This window comes from Opisthocomus hoazin, chromosome 8 (genome assembly GCF_030867145.1).
Source record: "Opisthocomus hoazin isolate bOpiHoa1 chromosome 8, bOpiHoa1.hap1, whole genome shotgun sequence".
Classification (NCBI taxonomy): Eukaryota; Metazoa; Chordata; class Aves; order Opisthocomiformes; family Opisthocomidae; genus Opisthocomus; species Opisthocomus hoazin.
In genome coordinates this window covers 8893014-8913761 of record NC_134421.1, presented here as the reverse complement: position 1 = coordinate 8913761, position 20748 = coordinate 8893014, and the positions used below count along the sequence as shown (strand labels likewise).

The 20748-nt window shown below is 49.0% G+C and overlaps 1 protein-coding gene across 3 annotated transcripts; it reads left to right on the top strand.

Annotated features, from left to right (window-relative positions):
• Positions 1-1606: 1606 nt before the first annotated feature.
• On the top strand, positions 1607-20544 carry LOC104328003 (WEE2 oocyte meiosis inhibiting kinase). 3 transcript variants are annotated; one of them, XM_075429038.1, is made up of 16 exons: positions 1607-1939; positions 4950-5149; positions 5998-6046; positions 8505-8677; positions 9341-9462; positions 10674-10820; positions 11623-11724; positions 12058-12143; positions 13025-13195; positions 13283-13425; positions 15814-15850; positions 16832-16892; positions 17838-17978; positions 18633-18720; positions 18942-19030; positions 20378-20544. In XM_075429038.1, the coding sequence occupies exons 1-16, from the start codon at positions 1607-1609 to the stop codon at positions 20422-20424; spliced, it is 1989 nt and encodes a 662-aa protein (XP_075285153.1). In that variant the 3' UTR covers positions 20425-20544. The 3 variants fall into 3 exon arrangements, with proteins under 3 accessions (XP_075285153.1, XP_009931263.2, XP_075285154.1); XM_009932961.2 differs by lacking the exons at positions 15814-15850; positions 16832-16892; positions 17838-17978; ... (1 more) ...; positions 18942-19030; positions 20378-20544 and adding an exon at positions 14310-14474; XM_075429039.1 differs by lacking the exons at positions 1607-1939; positions 4950-5149; positions 5998-6046; ... (5 more) ...; positions 13025-13195; positions 13283-13425 and adding an exon at positions 15656-15704.
• The last annotated feature ends 204 nt before the right edge of the window (positions 20545-20748 follow it).

Below are 20748 nucleotides of genomic sequence, written 5' to 3'. Positions count from 1 at the left end.
GAAGTCATGGATTAAATGAACTCAACGGACACTTTAGAGTGATGATCCATAGACTAAGGGAAAGATATCTGGAGACAGGAGAAGTGGTGGTGATCGGCTGGACAATGGGGGACCTGGGCATGATGTAGATGGTATGGAATAAGGGGCGGGTAATGTCCTGGGTTTGGCCAGGACAGGGTTAATTTTCACCAGACTCCAGGAAGGGGCACAGCCGGGGGGTGGGGGCTGACCCCACCTGGCCAAACAGAGCCCGGTGTTCCATACCATGTGACGTCACCCTGGGTTCCGGGGGCGGGGGGGGGGGGGGGGGGGGGGTGGGTGGCGCGGCGGGGACTCACTCGCGGCTCGGGAGCGTGCGGCACCGGTGCTGTCCGAGAGAGCGGGTCTGTTTTTGTCGTGTTTTCTCCTTATCTGTATCGTTGTTGTTGCTGTTCCCTCTGTTTGCTGTTCTGTTAAACTGCCCTTATCCCGACCCACCAGTTTCTGCCTCTTTCTTTCCATTCTCCTCCGCACGCCGGCGGGGGGAGGGGCGGCCGCATGGCGCTTTTGTTGCCGGCGGCAGCCGAAACCAAAACACTCCTGAAGTTTAGCACGTTATGAACGAGGCTACTGACCTCTCCATGCAGGCTGCAGCGCTTGTCTGAACTCACGTGCATCTAAATGCAGGAAGTGAAATCCAGACTTTAAAGAAGGAAGCACAGGGCCCCATCACCACACAACTAATCACTTCTACAAGTAAAGCCCACAAAGACTGCATCTGTGATGGGATTAACTTGGAGCAGCCTGGCCGTCAGCAAGCATCACCTCCCCGCAGGCCCCGCGAAGCCGGAGGAGGGAAGAGCGTGCAGAAGCGAGGAGATGACTCAGAGGGAGCCCTGGTTCCCTGCAGAGCTGACTGCAGGCGCAGCAAATCCACCTCCACAGCAAAACCCCTCAGCCACCGCCTTTCCCGGGCACAGGCACGGTGCACAGGCACTGCCCAGCTCCAGGTGTTTCCCATTAGCAATGGCCCCAGGGTGTGGGTGGTTATAAATGTGCCAGGGCACAGGGGGTGTCTGTAGGGCTTTTGGTTGCTGCTTGGGGTACCTTCTGCTTTTACAGCTGTATGTAGTGTGGGTTATTTTTCTCTGGTTGGGAAACTGAAGGTAGAAAAGGATGAGGGAAGGGCTGATGTGTGGTGTTCTTTAGGATTTACTTCTGTTTCTGTGTGTGATGAGAGCAGTGGATGAAGTACTGGTGGGTGGAGAGGCTGCCTTGGAGGCTCACTGGGAAAGGCAGTGATTTCTGACTTACATCTGACTTGCACCAACAAGGTGAAAAGCAAAGTCTGTTGTTGTTACGTGAACAGTGACTGGATAGATTTGTATTTGCTAAATCTGGGTTATTCTTCTTTAACCAATGCCATCAAATGGCATCTATGAGTGATCGAGGCTTCTGTGTGTGTGGGACTGGGGTGGGGGAGCGCACGTGGTGAGTAGAACTAATGCCTTTGGTAAGGCGAGGAGAAGAAGGTGGTTAGTCTGCCTGTGTAATTAATGTTGTCTTCTCCCTCTGCCCAACAGGGCAGGCCAGTATCAGCTCTACCAGTTCTGTTTTGTTTGATGACATGGATGACTGGGACAACAGTGATGAATTTATTCAGCGACTGGATTTTTCCAGTTGTGGTGAAGAGAGTGAAGACAGAAGCGTAGATGAGGAGGATGCCCTGAGCTCAAGCCCACACCAGAGCTGCAAGTTCCAGAACTGGCAAGGGAGCAGTCCTCTGCTAGCAACCCCTCAGGGAAAGCTTAACGAGGCTTTCCCCAGCAGGAGGAAAGCCTGGGTGAGTCCCACTCTGCAGCCTTCCCCGGCCGTGAGCAAGAGCCAGGGTAATGCTGAGACACCACTGCACATCACCTGGAAGAAACTGCAGCTCTGTGACACCCCGTACACTCCCAAGGTAATGGCATGGGCCAGCTCCACGTCTGAGCGGGCAGGGTCTGCAGCGTCGCCGGGGCATCGCTGCGTGGGCGGTGAAGGGGTCTGTTGTTAGCGCTGTGGAAAGCATTTTTGTAACTTTATTGTTGTTAGCGCCTGCTCTTCCCTCAGAAACCTGGTCTGTGAGCTGCTTGGCTATGGAAGAGTTAGTCTGTGAGCGTGAATAGAAACTTGTCGGTGGGAACAAGTGTCTTGACTTTTTCCGAGCTGTTGTTAAAACCAGTTTGTCAGTGCGGGGCCAGTCTGACTTAAAAAATGACCACCATGTGCCTTGGCTGCCTGTGTGCCCCTTGCACTCTGCTTAGGGGAATGGACATCTGTAGCATCTCTGTAGGAGCCTGCAGTGTGCTCCCAGGGGGATAAATGCATCTCCCTTCGAGGAGCTCATCGCTCCAGGGGGAGCTTGGAGACGGGCAGCTGCACCGACTGCTCTGTTCAGCACGCTGTTGGGGGCAGGTGGGTTTTCTCTGAAGAGAAGGTTGGAAATGGCATTGTGGATGTGGTATATTTAGTCTGGCAGCTCTGGACTGCTTCCGACGAGCTTGCTCTGTGGAACTGAGCTGCTCAGTGAATCTGGGGAAAGCAGGACTGTTCTTAGGATAGCAAAGGCCCTGTGGAAGGGGTAACAACTCAGCGTGTGCTTGTGGAGGAAGGTTGGCCTGTCTTCCACTGTGTCACTGTCCTAAAATGTAACTTCTCTACTGAGCTAGCTTCTTGGAAGAATGATCCCAGGCCCTGTTTTCTGGAGAAACTCTTGTATAGAGTATAACAGAGCTGCTTTTTTGTCTTCTGTAAGCACAAGTGGAGACTTGGCGCCAGCTTCTCTGTTCCCAGATAACTTCTGTTGCGTGCACTGGCTTTTAGCATTCACAGCTTGCAATGAAATGGACTCTTTCAGGCCTCTCTCCGTATTTCTGCTCTGCTGAGAGACTGGCTGCTCTTTTGCTTAAGTGGTACATAGAAGATTGATCCTTTTAGTACCTCTGAGCTAGGATTTGACTTCTCTCCCCCTCTGGAAACTTGATTATGTGGAGAGAAGGATGATCCCGCGGCAGCGTATGACCTGCTGTGCGGCCTTATTTACTGAGGAATGGCCTGCTGCTCTCTAGGGGAAGGCAGCTCTAAGCGGCATCACTCCAAGAATTTCCTGCAATCACCCTTTATGAGAAACCTCCCTGAGATTTTCCTGATCTGAAAATAGGTGAGAGGTCTAGAATCGCTTCCAGGCCAGACGGGCTACTGGCAGTGCAGGGTGCTTTCAGTGTGTGCTCTTGTGTAGATGACGTGTTGGCTGGATGCTTCAAGACATGCTGCCAGTGGTTTGTCACCTTGTAGCCCAGAAGCAGTAGCTGCACTAAATCAACAATTTCTTTCGCTTTGTTGTCTTCTGGGAGGAAGGTCTTGGTTTCCAAGCATGCTGCAAAAGGTGGGCTCTAAGGGACCTAAATCTGCTTATAAATGAGGCTGCAAGCATTGATCTTGGAAAACTTGAAGCTGAGAGAAAAGGGTCGGAGAGCGGAGCTGCGTCGAACCGCAGACAGATGAGGCTGGAGTGCCAGCTAGGATGCATGGCAGAGGAGGTAGATGATTGTATTTTGTGGACTTACCTGATCCTGGAACAGATTGCTAGAGCTAGCTATGGTAGCTGCCTTGAGCTACATGGCAGCAGATGCTCTCAGATGATGTTACAGGAGACAAGTCTGCTTGATTATGAAATAGAGCCCTGGTAGAGCAGATGGGGAACTGCATGCGTACAACAGCAGGCTGCACTGGTATTTCAGATCCCTTTCTTGACTTCTAGCTAGACTAGAACATAGAACAATTCTACAGAGCTTCTAAGCTGCTGGGTAAACTGGGCTTGGACATAGACTGCTTTTAATACATCTATATGCAGAGCTCTTCTCTCCAAGAGCAAGGAGATGCAGACCAGGGCTTGAGAAGGTGATCAAGAAGCACTTTCAGGGTCATAGTAAACCAGCAGCTGAACTGCCAAGTATGGCATAGAAATAGAGGGATGTCCCAGAAGTATCTATATCCATGAGTGCAGCATCAATTAGGTGGATGCAGGATACTGTATACAGCTCTAGGGTTTTTTATCTTCCAGAACTTTCAATGAGAGAAGGGAGGAACTCTGGGTATGATCCTGGAGCCACATCTCCACTCACAAGAGTGAGACAGCTGTTGGGTCAAAAAGATATAGAAGTATCTTGATCTTTGTGATGGGGAGAGTTCTGTGTTCTTAAAGGGCTTTTAACTAGAAGAAAGATATGTTGAAAACCCCTTTAGACCTTAGGCCACTCTCTTGAAGCTGAAACAAATCTAAAATAAACCTGTATTTCTAAAAGCTGATAGTTACTGAAGGGATCAAATCATGGAAAGTAAGCAGATTTCTTCTGTATTCAGATCAAAACTGGGTGCTTCTGTGAAGTTATGCTTTCTTCTCAAGGAGAACTGTTTTCTGGTCACTTTTCCAGAAGCCACATCAAAATATTTCTACCAACTTCCCCTGTGATAATGCTGCTTATTGCTGGGGAACCAAAAGGAAACTTGGGTGATGTTTCCTCTCATCTCCTGACAAACCTGTCCTGACCAAACTGATGCAACAGTCCACGCTTGGCAGAACTGGGTCTTCCATGTTAATGCAACATATGATGCAATTTCTGTGTCTCTGTAGGTGGGAAAGATGAGCAGCTGGCTCCTCTTGAGGACTGTGCTTGCCAAAATGGCTCTGCAGGCCTCACCCAAGTGAGCAGGGAATAGTCTGAAAGGCCTTAACAAAGAATGTCATCCTTCACGGAAGGAGAAGAAAGCTGTCAGGACTAAATTGGGGATGTGGGTTTTGATGATTCGGCTATCCTGAGGAAAGGAGCTGAGTTCTCGCTTTGCTGGAGAGCAGAGATTTTATTCTGACATAGCAGGACTGAAAACATTTTGCTCGTGTATCAGCCACTTTTTTTTTTTCCTCAATACAGAGCCTGTTATCGAAGACAGCTTTTCCTTCATCTGGGACAAAGATGCCACCCAAAGGCTTCCGACATCTGAGATTTACTCCTGGTGCTGACTCAGATGACTCTGCCCAAGCCTCCCTTGTCAACATTAATCCCTTCACACCAGAGTCGTATCGACAAATGCTCTTTCTGCCTAATGGCAAGCGGAAGACCAGAGGAGAACTGTAAGTAAACTACTCTTAAATAACAGGCTGGAAGGAGACTGTTTGGAGGAGATGAGTAATGATGGCGATGTTTAGTACCTGGCCTTGTTTGCTAACAATGAATCATTCGCTTCTGCAGTATTCATTGGTGCAGAGCAAACATTAGCAGACATATGAAGGTAACAGAAATATAAATAAAATCAATCATTTCCTTTGTTCAGAAATGGAAGTGGGGGATCAACAGCTAACCTCAGCGCTATGGCTGTGGGAGACAACTGTACCCCTTCTTTCTCGACCGTGGGCAGAGTGGCGCTTGGTTCAGTTAGGCACATGGCCACAACTCGGAAGAAATGACGTACATGTTTGCATGTAATACAGCTTTTAAGCTGGGTGCAGGCTACTGCTGACCTGCGAAAGTTCCAGGTGTGGTCTGGGTTAACCACAACACAAGCTTGGTCAAACACCTGTGTGCTATACAATGATGTTCAGCTTCTTTCATAGCCTCAGCGGGATACCCCCCTTGAAAGCACCGTGGGGCAGTGCTCTCTTTAGCTGGGAGCTGCTGGTGCAAGGTTATCTTCTGTGTAGCTGTACCAGGTGGCTGGAAGGATGATGCTTCTGTGTCCCGTGGACACTACAAAAGTTGGTATGTGGAGGCTTTCTAAATGGAAACAAAGACTTCCTAGACTGGGACTACAGTCTTTGAGGCCTCAACTAGAAACTCATTGTGTATTATTCCTCTGTAAAACAGATCTTTAAACTGTCAAGTGAGGTTTGGAGATTCTTTTGAAAAATGTTTTCATTTCAAATCTCAGTTGGATTGCTCCACTGAAATAATACATCCAGAGTTTCCTAAACTTCTATTATAGGAGGGATCCTGATCCAAGAAGCCAGATAAAACAGGAGCTCCCTACCAAGGTGAGTGTCTCTGTGTACTCCCCTCACAGAGGGGATAAGATGCTTGTAAATACTTGGTGCTTGATGAAATTTATTCTGCTACTGGAATTGAAATCATGGGATCGTGACAGAGGATGAATACCTATGATAGAATAGTTCCAAGCCGAATGTTTATGTTACCATTTGTTTGAGACCACAAACTGGTGATTCCTAGCTCTAAAGGAAACTTGTACTAAAGCAGGTCTAAAACTTTGACAATTAATCCTAAAATTCGCCAGATTTGATCAGGAGGTCTTTCTAGGAAATGTAATATAATCTGGGTTCCTCGGAGGGGGAAAGTAATTACTGTATTACTATATTGAATTAGTGTGAAGAGTGACCATACCTCTGGTTTAAAAAGCAGCAGGTGTATTGCTGTTCCTATGAATCGGTGTGCTGGGAATCTTTGGATGTGAATGGAATATGGTTTCTGTATTGCAAATAATATATGGACCTGCACTGCGAAACCAGAAAGGCTGAGCTGGACAGTTCTGATGTGGATAAGTACCGAGGGCAGAGTTTCAACTGCAATAGCCACAATGGCAAACTTCTGAAGTGAGGCAGCAAATTCTGTACTGTCCTTCAGCAGGAAGAGATCTGGCTGGGGTGTCTGAGCCTTGGGGTCTGAGCACAGACCCCACCTGTAGCTACAGGACAGGGAACACTGTCTCATAATGTTAAACCAAGTTCTCTTGCCTTGCCAATGTCTGTGCTCTGCTGGCAGACCTCAGCAGTGGGGTGTGCTGGCCTGGCTGCGCGGGGCAGGGTGCGAGGTCTCGTGTACCCCCAGCAGCGCTGGCAGAACTGGGCTGGCGTGGGAACCCATGTCCCGCAGCCGCCTGCCCTCTTCCCAGTTTTGTCTGGGGGGAAGCTACCCAAGCCTGAATTAAATATCTGTGTTCAGGGGAGGTAAAAATCCAAATTTTGCTGAGCAGCCCCTTGAAGGAGGTATGTCTGGTGCAGGTAGGCAGAATTGCTTGCTCACTGGAAGAATAACGGTGCCCTCTAGCCGAGGAGGCTGGTATTGCAGACAAACTGGTCTCCATGGAAAAACTACAGCTGCAGAGCAAATGTGCTACTGGGTAGCATCCGGGGCTACCATAATTATTGTTTTCCTTAGAAGAAAGCCTCAAATAACTTGTGACTCGCAGAAATATTATTCTGCTCCAGCGCCGATTAGAATGAGCACATAATACAGGTATAAAATTGCATCTAGGTGGTACCTTTTATTCCCTGAGCTTTTAAGATAATGTAAAATATACCTGCCTCATGAAATGCAACTTGTTGTGAAGGGCTGATGTTTCATATGGGCCACATCTGGCTGGCTGTGAGGTCCAGCTCCTTGCCCCCAACCTTTAAGGCCATATACCATATACTAGCAGCAATCCCAGCAGTGGTTTATGTGGAAACTGCTGTGCAACATGAGCTACTGTCCCTGTAAGAGATGCAGGAAGATGAAGAAAAATCACTTAGTCCACTCTCCTGTTGTTCACTTCATGCTCTGCTGCTTATCTTTTCTTCACTTCTCTCCCCTGCCAGTAGACATCACTCTACAAGCAGTACCAGCAGCTTGTATTTCCCTGGTGACCATTACTGTAGCAGTAATGATGTTGCAGCTGTTTTGCAGGCTTTCAGCTCTTTGTGGAAAAGTGGCTCCTGGTGAGAAGTCACTGAGAACACAAACAGATACACTGAGCCCTGCTAATCTGCTGTTAGTCAATAGCTGGTGCTTTCAACCTGATGAGAGCCTGAACTGACACAGAACATCCTTGCTGCCGGGCAGAGTAAAGTGGCTCTTAGATAGCTGGGGCAGCGTTAAGCCAACACACCAAGCTTCTCTCCCGAGGTCAAAATAGGCGATGGCTCTTGTTTAAACACAGGTTCAGTACGTGAGTCTGGCTAATTCAGAGGGGCTGGACTTCCACCAAGCAAGGCTTGTGACAGGTCTTCTCAAGTTTGCAGGAGCTGGGCGAAAGACAAGTATTTTGTTGTTGCCTGCTGTTGGTTCCCTGTCTGACTCCATCAGCTCTGGGTCTAGCAACTGGGCAGGGCTGCCGAGAGAGGAGATGTGATGACAGTAACCCAAAGGAGGCTTGGGCACATACAGCCTACTAGGCTACAGTTCTCCTTAGCTGCAATTTCTTCCACTATGGCCAACAAGTCATGATTTTAAAAAAACCAAAACCCCAAAAAACCCAAAAAACTTGGCCACATCAGGCCAAGATGACCTTTGTTAGGTGGTCAGAAAAAACCCAACTTGCGTAAGCGTAAGGCAGCATTTCAAGAACTGCCAGTGTGTGTCCGGATGAACACCCGTAATGGGAGAGGGAGCACTGTGGGTGCTCTGTGTGAGCAAGTGCTACACAGCTCACAAATGTGACAGATGTTGTTATCGGAGTCTTCTAGCTCATACTGTGTCTGCTGTTTTTGTGACCTGTAGAGATATCCTCTGAAAGAGAGCAACATGGTTTCCCGCTACAAGAAGGAGTTCCTGGAACTAGAAAAAATCGGTGTGGGGGAATTTGGATCTGTCTACAAGTGCATCAAGCGCCTTGATGGATGTGTTTACGCCATCAAACGCTCCAAAAGGCCTCTGGCAGGATCCTCGGATGAGTGAGTGCGCTAGCTAGAAAGTGCCAGTAGAAATGATGGGCATGTTCTTGGGAGGTGTGATGGGGAAGGGAGGGAGTGTGGATCTCAAGGTATCAGAGGAGTGGCACGAGCAAAAACTGAACAGCTGGGAGAGTGGGGGGAGTTACTGTTTTGGGACTACTGACTGTAAATGTCTGAGAAAAGGAAGAAGCCACATGCATTGCAAAGTGAGATGGCAGCTTACCTGAACTCCTCGGGTCTGTGCAGGCGGTGTCTTTAAAACAATAAACACCAAATGTATTGTTCATTTGTGTTATGCCCCTGCCCCGCTGTGTGGCCAGCACTGCTCACGTCTGTATTGACCAGCTAGTGGTGGTGTCCTGCATGCTGAAGCAAAGTGTCTGAAGCTGCCTTTGCCTCCTTAACAAAAGACTTGCTCAGCGATTATTTCTTTTTTTGACAGCTGCTCAGCATGCTTGATGTGGCATTCCTCAACATCCTTTTCAGGGCAGGGGCAGGTTTTGCTTCAGTAACTGCGAGAGCCATTTTGTCTGCCAAAATGCAAGAGGGTCCTAAACACCTCTGCTCCCCCTTTCTTGAGCCAGCTGCAAACCTGGGCTCCTCTGTCTCACGCAGGACGCTGGCACCCTGTCACCATGGCTTTTTCTGTGCTTGCTTCTCTAGGCAGCTGGCACTGCGGGAGGTTTATGCTCACGCTGTCCTTGGACACCACCCCCACGTTGTGCGCTACTACTCAGCGTGGGCAGAGGACGATCACATGATTATCCAGAACGAGCACTGCAACGGTGAGAGCTGTGACTTGGCTACAGGTCAGGTCTCGGGATGGGTGCAGTTACCTTCTTTTGTACTCAAACATGGGACGTTTTGGCTTACCACAAAGCAAACTGTGCTGGGGCTGCAGTTCCATGGAGAATCTAGTAAGGGCTCATAATATTCAGACAAAGGTCTGAATGGTGCCAATGTCTTACAAGTATTGAATGCTATCTCATTTGTGGGATTTTAAAACTGTTCCTCTGTGGCTGGCCTGGAAAATTATTCCCCATGCTGATGCTTAGAGCTGCGTCTGAGACTGCCCGGGTAAAACCTGACACGAGTGACTCAAGAGCAGCTAACAAGTGCTGTGTATCTTGGAAACAAAGCCTTTCTAATGGAGGGGAGTAATGATTTGAAGAGTGGCTGCCAGGTTGAGATGAGGGCACCTTGCATCTTGGCTAGAAGAAAGGGCTCAATGGTTGCAGAAGAATGGAGCTAAATAATGAGGTAAACTGTAAATGGGGTGCTGCAGGCAGGGTGGTACAACCTTACCTGGGTTTGCCCTTGGCCATACCACTGTTTGGGAGACATTGGAAAGGACACTACCAGAGCAGCTACCGGAGCAGCTGAAGGCAAATATGTAGCTCATCTTTCAATGGCTCCTGCAGTCTTGGGGCTCAGTGAGTAGTGATAGCTATTTGGAGTAATGACTTCAAATCTGGTGGAGGTAACGATGAAACGTGGCAGGCTGATGGGGAGAGAGGCCATGTATTTGCTAGTCCTGAAACAGCCAGAGTGCCTTAATGGAGACCCACAAAACTCTGTTTCTGTGTCAAATGTTAGGTTCATTAATCAAAAGTCTGCTAGTGGGACCTAAATTTCCTTGCTCCACTATTCAGATACCTGCTTTCTGCCTGTAAGCACGGCAAAAGTAATTAGCTTTTCCACTGTTCACTTGCAGCAGCACCAGTGTCACTATCAGCTCAGCGCTTCTGGTGCTGTAGGTAGAAATGCAGCTGCTTGGTCCTTGGCAAGCAGGAGGCAGGGTGCCCTGAGGCAATGGGAAGGCTGAAGCCGAGTGGTAATGTCCATGTTTGACCACTAGAGCATATAGAGCAGGCCTGGTTAGGGTTTGTCACTGGCAAGCCTGCAAGCACTCTGGGCAGTAGTTTCTACTAAACTATTTCAAACATGGTGCTCCACAAAATCTTTCTCAGGTCTCAGTCTCACTGCTTTCACCTAGGTGGGAGTCTCCAAGATGTGCTGCTGGAAAATGCGAAGCTTGGCCAGTATTTCCCAGAAGCAGAGCTGAAAGAAATATTGTTACAAGTCTCCATGGGGCTCAAATACATCCACAACTCTGGCCTTGTGCACATGGATATCAAACCTAGTAAGTGGAGTGCTTCGCTTTGGAGGGTCCTCCAAGTGACCCTCCAAGGGTAGAACATGTAATGGGTCCTTCTGACTGGACCTGTTGCAGTGCTTCAAAGGAAAGAGGATCTTGCCCTAAAAGGTGAATGTCTTGTGGGTTTTTTAGTCTTGCCACTACTGCTACTCTAAACCTGAGCCTTCTCTGATAGTTGGCAGCATTCTGCTTCCGTCTCATGATCTTCATAATCCTCACTCATGGGAATTGCTTTCATACTGGTGGAGCAAGTAGGGCTGCTAACGAAGACAGGGACCTCCTTATTTGCTGCTGTCTTGTTGCACAACACTTCACCTTTGAATGTGAAAGCTGGAGTGAGAAGGGAGTATTTATTCTACTTACCCTGAGGGACTGAGTTCCTGCAAAACATAGTAACAAGCTTTCTTCTCTGCAGCTGAGAATGGGCAGCTCCAGGGCCATGGTCCCCCTGCCTAGTCACATAATTATAGCAGAGTTATTATAGTCATTACAGCAGAGCTCCTCTTTCCTGCTGAAATCGTGCTTCTAGCTTGGCGAGCAGAGGGAGGGGCAGAAAAGTTGATTATGGGGGGATATCTTATGCACGAGATATACATGTTCAGCAATACAGCTGACAGAAGGCAGTTGTAAACTGGGCAGAAAGCAGACTAATGGGTGGGAAGGATGTGCAGGATTTCTCTGGCTGTAAAGCTTAACTAGCTTGACAGGTGGGATTTCTACAAAGTTGTCAGGCTGCTGCAGTCTGGCTACTGATACCACACTATTGCTAAACTGCACTGTCTTGCAGGTAACATCTTCATCTGTCACAAGCTGGCAGTTGAGAGCCCTGCTGGGCAGGATGAGAGTGACAGCGATGATGAATTCTCTTCCGGTGTGGTGTATAAGATTGGTAGGTTTTGGCCAACTTTACAACTAGCTTAAGATTAGGACTGCTTAGTACTGCTTGATGTTGCTCTGTCTTGCTGGCTGAAGAGACTTGCATACAAAACTGATGGCATAGTCCTGAATGCCTCTGCTAATTACCAGAAGTAATTCCTCTAAGAAGATAAGTCCTAGAAAGCTCTTGTGCTTGTTCCCAAGCCCAGATGCCTGAGTAGAAGCAGGCTTGCTCTCTTATTCAGTGTTTCCTGATTGCTCTGTTGTTGCCTATAAAATGCAGGCTTTTATTGATGGAGGAGATCTAAATCAGTGTGCTTCATTAGCTGCTTATTCTTTGTCTCAGGTGACCTTGGCCATGTGACATCAATAACAAACCCCCAGGTGGAAGAAGGAGACAGACGGTTTTTGGCCAATGAGATTTTGCAAGAGGTATGGTGGGTGGTGGGCAAGTGGGGAGAGATCTGCTGTAGTGAAATCATTAGTCTGGCATATTCCTTGCCTTACCTCATCTTTCTTGTGTCTGGTCTGGCTGGGAAATCAGTGAACTTAATACTTTATTTACAACAGTATAGGCCTGGGTTTTGTCATGTAAATGTTTAATGTACTGCGTAAGTAACTTTATCATCAGATTATTGTGACTATTCTACCTGTGAGGGATGAATGGGACAAACTTTTATCAGTTTGGAGACATTGTATTTACACACCCAGCTGAGATTAAACTGCTGGATGTGATTACTGAGGAATATACGCACCCAGACAAATGCCTTGTCCAGCAAACGCTGATCAGGTGGTGTGGGGAGCTGGGAGGCACAAGGCACCTCTTAAGCTGACTGCAGTTTTGCCACTTTAGGCAGCGAACAAAAAGGGAATCGGTATGCAACAACCAGCTTGGATGTGCTCATCAGCTCCGGTGTTTAAGCAACAGTATCTTTTTGTGCTGCAGGTGCACTTGGGAGCTACTAGGTCACCAAACTGCATGCAGTCTTTAGTAGCATGGCAAGCTTATTGCCCTGTGGTGAGTGCTGGAGGCACATGTTCGTTAGCCTGTCCTCCGGATTTGCTGCAGTGATCCTAATGCGGGCTGCAAGCTCCTCATGACTGGGTGAAAGCTAACATGTGCTATTAGTTACCAAAACAACTTGCTGTCAGTGGTTTTAATCCTAAAGAGGAGAAAACAGCTAACTGGGATGGTGAAGGCAGTGTTATATGCGCAGCGGCTTAGCTGTTTCTTTTTGATCTGGTATCCCAGCTGACCTCTGCTCAGCACAGCAAGATGTTCCTTTCTGTAACTGCTTGCCTTCCCTCCGCAGCAATACTGCTATTTGCCGAAGGCAGACATCTTTGCCCTGGCACTCACAGTAGCTCTAGCAGCCGGCGCAGCACCGCTGCCTCACAACGGGGCCATGTGGCACCACATCCGCAAAGGCAATGTACCGACGATGCCCCAGAAGCTTCCCCATCGCTTGCTTGAACTTCTCAAGGTGAGGAAGTAGCCTCGACAGGATGGAGGCTTTTCCAGTTGGTGTGTGACAGAGGGAGCGTTAAACCCCGACTCCTTTGCCTTCTAGCTCATGATCCATCCTGACCCAGTGGAAAGACCTTCTGCCACAGCTCTTACTAAACATCCAGTTCTCTGCCCTTCACATGGGAAAGCTGTGCAGCTCCAGAAGCAGCTAAACATGGAGAAGCGCAAGACTGCCATGCTGGAAAGGTAGGGCTGGCTTGGGCTCAAAGGGGAGAAGACATGGGCACCAGGGTTGAATGTAGGGTGGTCGTGCGGGGAGACCCAATGTGCAGAAACACCTGTCAGCTCCTGTGCCTGGAGCCAGGAGGGCGATGCGGCTGTAGCAGGGACTTGTAGTGCCCAAGCAGCTGTGGGTCACTGCTGCCTTTGAGGAGCTGGCTGAGTTAGAGCAGTGAACTTGCAGGCTTACTCCAGCCACTGGTGGTGGAAAAGGCTGATACAATATGCAGCCAGTGGGCAGAGGAGGAATTGATACTGCACTGAGGCAGGGGTCTAGCACAGAAGGAAGAGAAATAGCAGGTGGTGGCAGACATCCTCTTTCTGCTTGCCCCCTCTCGCTGCTGTTGGCAGTAATGTTTTGAGGTGCTGGGATCTAGGAACTGCCCTATTGCTCCTCTTAGCTATTCCCCAGCTGACTATTGCACTTTTCCACGTAGACAGGAGAGCGTATGCTCTGGGAGAGCAGCAGTCAGCAGGGAAAAAAGGCAGTGGAAAAGAAGCATGTGCCTTTTAGGTACTTGTGCTGCACAAGATGGTATTGATCCAAGTTCTCCCATCACAAATATCTGAAAGAATGGGAGAAAAACTGGTCTACGGGCTCTTCATACTGGTGCTAGTTAGATGTTTGTTGCTGACCTGATGCATAGTTTTCTTTGGTCAACCTTCAAAGCCCATCTGTTCTGAAGTAAAAATGCTAAAGAAACCTACAGGGGTTAAAAGTCACCACTCCCCAGCAATGCATACTGCAGCAACCATCTTGTGCAGGATTGTACCTTTCTTCTGTAGCTGGGGGGGATTCATGCATGACCTGGTTTTCTTCCTCTCCTCTTCCTCCCATCTCCCCCCTGCAGGGAACTTAGAGCAGCCCGCCTTGCCCAGACCCTCATGAAGGACCAGCCCTTAGGAAGTGCCAAGTTTCAAGAGCCTGAAACCTCTTCTAAGCAGAAGAGCAAGCGCCTGGTGGGAGGGAAGAGCTCTCGCTCATTTAGCTTTACTTTGGGTTACTGAACTTCTGTGTTGGCCACGCAGCAGCCAGAGCTTTTCGGACCTGTAAAAGCAGAGGCTCTGCACAGACCAGTGCCCTGTATTGGCTCTCCCTGTCGTGGTTTTTTTTTATTCCCTCATTAGTTATGACAAGATGATGGCTGAGGGAAGAATGACTGTCTTAAAGTGTCAAATCATGGGATTTAAGATTATTGTCCTCAGACTCTTACCTGTTTATTTTCTTGTGTAGCTGGTCTTGTCCTAGACTAAGAATAGCTTTGCCATAGAAGGGAAAGGATGGCATTTCCTCTACTTGCTTCCCTCTTTGTGTAGTTGGGCTCTGTTATTGATGATGTGGGTTTTTGTGGTCTTAACGCTCTGGCCACCTGCATATCTTCAGAGGGGAGACAGTGGCTGTACAGGGAGACAGCTTCTACAGCTGGGTCCTCCTAGAAGCAAGGAGGTGGAGACGATGGTAGACAGCTTTACCCATCAGGAGTCAGACTGGTTACACAGCAGTGCTGGTGGACTTGGGGTGCAATCGGAGCTGCAGTTCATTGAGGGGGACAAAGAGTAGAAGGAAACACTTGGAGTTAAGGGGGCCTTATTTGGCAGCTGAAGGAAGACTTCCCCAGCCTCACCTTTCAGAGCCAAAGACAGCATCACGTAGCTGACGTGGCTGAGCTCTTGCAGACTAGTCCCTGACGCCCGACTTGTTTTGTGTCAGGGGGCAAGGACTCCTTGCCTGACGCAGGGGAGCAGCCACTGTCGTGTCGTGTGCTGGTAGGGGGGGGTCTGCGCCCGCTTCCCTTCCGGCACCCAGCGCAGCTGCCTCCCAGCAGAGGTGGGGGCAAGCAGGAAGGGATTTTTGGGCCAGGCCAGGTTTTTTGGACCTGCCCCCGTGAAGTGTGTATTCATTTATTATTTGTATCTGGCCCCCGACGCTGGCAGAGGGCCTGGCGGTGGGCGCTGGGCCGGAGCGGTGTGCTGTCCCCAGGGAGGGCGTCTCAGGTTTTAATGGAGTCCGGTTTCCAAGCGTTGGGGCTTAAACCGTCGGATCCTACCCTTGAAGAAGCGACACGCGCAAATAAAGATTTTAATCCTTTTACCTACGGCGCAGTGACTACTTCTTCTCGCCTCTGGGGGCCGTGCGCTGCCGGCGGGGGAGAGGGGCGCGTTTCCCCCCGGACCCTCTTTGCGCAGGACCCCTCCCCTCCCTTCCGCTTCCGGCCGTGCGCGGGGTGGCGGTGGCGGCGGGAGAGGTGCGGAGGGCGCGGGGTCGGGCGGGAGCGGGCGGCGGGGCCTTTCGCTGGGGCCGTTGGGCTCGGGGCTCCCTTCGGCGCTGCTTTAGCCGTGCTTTTCCCTCCGCAGGGGCGGCGGCAACATGTTGCGGCGACCGGCGTGGCAGGTAGGGCCGGCGGGCGACGGTTTAACGGCTGGCTGGGGGCCCGGCGGGGGTTGGGCCCTGGCGGTCCGTCCCCCGGGGTGCCCGGCGCGGGGGCCTCGGCCTGGGCCGGGCCGCGGGGAACGAGGCAGTAAATGGCCGTCCAGCCGTGCCGAAGGGCCTGGGCGCCGGGGTCGCGTCTCCGGCGGGGTGGGCCGGCTCCTCGGCTGCGCTCGGGCCCTGCAGCCGCTGCCGGGGGGGGGGGGGCGGTGTGAGGCGTTCCTCCGGCTCCGGGGGTCTCGCAGAGGCGCTCCCGCGCTTTCCTGTCCCCCCTTTGCCCCCGGGCGTGACGTTTCCGGCGCTAAGCCGGTGCCTTTGCTTTTTGCTGCTGAGCTGCGGCGCTCGGGTTTGGCGGCCCTGATGTGCTGTGGGTGCGCGCTTTGGGCACGTCTCGTCAGTCTCTCGAGCGAAGCGGGAAGCTGATGAAGCTGTCGAAGCTGTCTGGTAGCGTTCAAGGCCAGGCTGGATGGAGCTCTGAGCAACCTGGGCTGGTGGAAGGTGTCCCTGCTCATGGCAGGGGGGTTGGAACCAGATGAGCTGTAAGGTCCCTTCCAACCCAAACCATTCTGTGATTCTGTCAAAACTGTGTTTATTTCCAAAACCCGAAGCCCAGCTAAACAATCCCTCTGCTTCACCCCCCCGACCCCTCTCCAATTCTGTATTATGGAAAACAGCAGTTACTGCATGTCCTAAAAATAATTGCCGGAGATGCACCTTCGGGCCGTCCTTTTTCCTTTTTTAACCCCAGTGTAACCAAATGTTCTTTGAATAATCCCGTTGGCTTAATTTAGCTGAACAAATTTCTCCCCTCAGTGCCCCCCATAAGTCACTGGGAAAGACCCTGCTTGCAAAGCCTCTGTAAGCATTTGGAAGATGGGGTGTAAAGGCACGCAAACGCTGCTCGTACTTTGTGTCTTGGAGACTAACACCTGTCTGTCCCTTCAGGTGCTGCGCCAGTTTGTAAGACATGAGTCTGACACGGTGGGCTCGTTGGTGCTCGAAAGATGTAAGTAGCTCCTGTGGTGAAACGTAGCTGTTACTCTTTGTGGTTTTTGCCTTGGTTTCAGAATGGCTGAAGTGTGCCAGGAGAGAAACGGGTGGGGATGGTAGCTCCCGAATGTGGTAAGTGAGAACATGTTGTTTCCAACAGCCAGACTCTGAAGTAGCTTCCTGTCTGGTCGTTTTCAAGTCAAGCAGCGCTTAAGGGGGAAATGAAAAAAGCCCTGGCAGGGAGTACAACCTGTAAAAGGCAGGGAGTCATGCTTTGTCGATGGCAGCGAGGCAGGTACGCCGTTGTCATGTTTTCTAATACCTGCCTTCAGGTGTCTCACGTGCTTGTTTCTCAGACTCCCATGTGGCTGGGGGCCTTGTTTGGGGGCTGCTGCCCCGGCATGATTTGCTCCAGGCGTTTGCTTCAGACTTTACCATTCAGTTCACGTGCTCATTGCGCAAGGGTGGTGCTTCCCTGACCTCCTCCAGTTGTCCTTCAACAAGGAGGAGGAATAAATTGTGTCCACCTAGTCCTGATACCTGTGTAAAGACTAGCGAAGGATGGGGTGTAATAACGCAGCTTTGTTGTTTTAAAGGTACTGTTGTAAGGACAAAACAATGCATATTGTCATAATGAAGAAGGTAAAAGTCAAGATAAGTAAATGCAAAATAGTCTCAAGTGACATATGGACGTGTCTGTGGAAAAGATGACAAAGGAACAGAAAGAATAAAGAACCTTTAGCTTTCTAAATGAGCTTATTCAGCAATGATAACGATAGTACAGGCACAGCGAACTGTCTGCAGGGCCTGAATAAGCCAAAAGCCCCGAGAGCTTGAAAAATGGTTAGGAGGTGCAGAAAGTCATTCTTCTGGCCCTTGACAAAAGCGGCCGACTTACGACTCGCTATGATTGGCGGCATCCTGATTCACCTGTGCGTGTGTTTACCCTCTCGCGTTTCAGCCATGAACCGTGTTCAGTTACTCGGCCGGGTTGGACAGGACCCTGTCATGAGGCAAGTGGAGGGAAGAAATCCCGTTACCATATTTTCTCTTGCAACCAACGAGATGTGGCGAACAGGGGAAGGTGACACGACCCAGGGAGGTGAGTCTGCTGTGAGCAACGTGCTTCCGCCGTGTTCCGAGGTCTTGTTTGCGTGTTCAGTAGCACCACGCTTTGTCTTCAGGCTGCCGTGTAAATCTCTCGGGTGCAGGGAAGTTCCTTCGAGGTCAGCAGAGGCGCTGGTGCGTTTGTGTGTCTCTTGCTGATCTCTGAATAGAGATCTGCATGTTGACCTTCCTCTGGAGGAGAGCAGAGCATTGAATTGGCAACTTCTCACTGCTGGGGTTGCCAGAGGTGTTGCAGGTTCCGTACTCTAATTTGTATTCCAAGAGGGGGGAAAAAAAGAACGCTACGTTCTCTCTTTGATTCTTCCATCAGTCTGCAGCTATGGGTGTGTCTCTCTAACTTTTGTTCAAGGCGTGGTGCGTGAGGGGAGAAAAATCCTTCTAGTATGAGCATTGGCTTTCAGGAAAACTGATCTCTTGGTTTGAACTGTGCTTCTGCGGAATGCTTCCATTTGGACACAGATGAGGGGAATGCTGAGTTCTAGTATGGAGTGGGAGATCGAGTGCCAGCACACTTCCATTCCACGTCACTTTTCATAATTTGAGAATGCCGACGTGTTGAAACCGATTTCTGAGGCTTGCGTCAAAAGGAGGATTTGGCATCCAACTTCTTTGTTTTTATGTACCTTAGGTGATATCAGTCAGAAGACAACATGGCACAGGATCTCTGTCTTCAGACCGGGCCTCAGGGATCTTACGTATCAGTATGTGAAGAGGGGGTAAGTGAATAACAAATGTGGTTGAGGATTTAATGCCTTAATAATCGATTGATGTAATAATTAAGGTGACCAGGAGCTATGCTAAGATGCAGGTGCCATAAAATAAGTTAGTAGACAGGCTACAAACAAGTGAGGCTTTTGCCTGTGTATTCACAATTGGATATAAAGGAGAAAACAGCAGTACAGCTCTGTGACCAGAGCCAACTTCTTCATTTTTTCAGTGCTCGACTCTATGTCGAAGGGAAGATAGACTATGGTGAATATACGGATAAAAACAACGTGAGGCGGCAGGCCACAACAATTATAGCAGGTAAGGAACAGCACACCAAGGCCTACCTTGCCCTTTTAAAGTGGAGAGGGGGTGGAGGACCTTGGGGACAGAGCTTGGTTTGTCATCTTCCTTGCAATCCAGACTTGGGGATTTTGAGAGAACGAGTAGGCTGTAGCACTAGATGTCCGCTGGCACTGCTGGTGGAGACACAGAAAACGGGAGCACGTCGTTGCAAACTGCTGCGTAGCTTGTTCACATAAACCAGTTGGTGCAGCAGGTAGATTCTGTGTGTTTTAAAAACACTGGTATGTAGTACTGCAGGTCAGGCGCGTTCCTTTTCTGAGCAGAGGTTGTTTAGTAGCTTTGTCTCGGTTTGGCAAGGAATTTTTTCTTCCTTTTTAAGACTGGAGGCTTCACCAGCTTTAAGGACCTCTGTTTGTGAAAGATGCTTTATGTGGGGATAACTTGATGGAGAATTTAAAAACACCTCGATCTGGTAGCCAGTAGTGGTAAGAAGAGCACAAAGTGGATAGGGAGTAGATTTGTCCCTTGGGTAGACACAGTGAAGAAGAGAACTGGGAAATTCAACTTTTTCCTTAAGCCTTTAAATAGTGCGAGCATCCTACATCGTTACTGTGGGTAGAGCCCCTATCTTGTGGCTTTTGAGCGAGGGCTAAAGTAATTATGTAGTAGAGCAAACATTTCTGTTACACAAGTACATCTAAAAAAGCTGGCCCAGAGGAGAAGGAGAAAAACCAACCACAATTCTGTATGTTTCTGCTGTGCAGCCTCTTTAAAACAATAGCAATCAGACTTCCACCTGAACAGTTCAGCTGGCAGCGCTGTAGGCTGCTGTTCACAAATAGCCCAAGGGGAGAAGCCAGTCTCTTTTTTTTTTTAATTAGTATTTATCCTAATGGTTTCTTCTCCATATTTAATATCCCCAGTCTCAAGATGCTTTAGAAATTACTGAGGCTTGATGAAAGATGAGCTTCCTGTAAGTCCCATAGGCTGATGACATGGTAGTGCATACTGAAAATGACAAAACAAAAAGGAAATAAGCTGTAACTGATAGAGATCGTAATTGAAGAAACCATTAAACCATTATTTTAAAATGTTTCTGGTATCTTTGCCTGTTCAGCAGCTTTTTATCAGGTTTAGCACACTTGTTTCGTAGCATATATACAGTCGCCTTGAACTGGCAGCTTTCTGGGGAGATAGAGCAAGAACCCTGTATCGGACGCTGTTTTATTTTATAAACTATTCTGTTCCAAAAGACACGTCTTTGCAGCTTCTTTTAACACAGATAGGTTGTTTTTATGGGTGTGCAGGCTTGCAGCAGGGCAAAGCAATCCTGAAGATTAATTTTTCTTTATTTCTTTTCAGATAATGTAATTTTTCTGAGTGATGGTAGTTCGAAAGAAAAGGCGTGAGGTCGTTAATGCTTGGACCCAGGCCATTTCATTCCTTTTGTGTTACAGTGCTTCGTAATTCTGTAATCATGTGTATTGCTGTAGTTTCTTTAACAAATAAATAAAATGTTTGATACCTGTGGGGTGTCTGTGTGTGTTTTGTATTGTTTTCCCGTGTGCTTTCTCTCTGTTCATCATCGTTTGGATTTTTTTAATGTTTGTTCTTAAAAGAAAAGGTAACCCAGGCAGCTATATTAACTCTTGAGATGATGAATATATGAATGGAAGTCACCCTTTGCATTTTGAGCCATTTTCAAACCTTATATCCTTGGCTGCCTTAACAAT

Bases quoted from the DNA above. Each gene is read 5' to 3' on its own strand.
- LOC104328003 (XM_075429038.1), top strand. From the start codon at position 1,607: ATGGATGACTGGGACAACAGTGATGAATTTATTCAGCGACTGGATTTT. The intron at 13,426-15,813 runs GTAGGGCTGGCT...TTCCCTCCGCAG, and splicing joins AAGACTGCCATGCTGGAAAG to GGGCGGCGGCAACATGTTGC. The intron at 19,031-20,377 runs GTAAGGAACAGC...ATTTCTTTTCAG, and splicing joins GGCCACAACAATTATAGCAG to ATAATGTAATTTTTCTGAGT.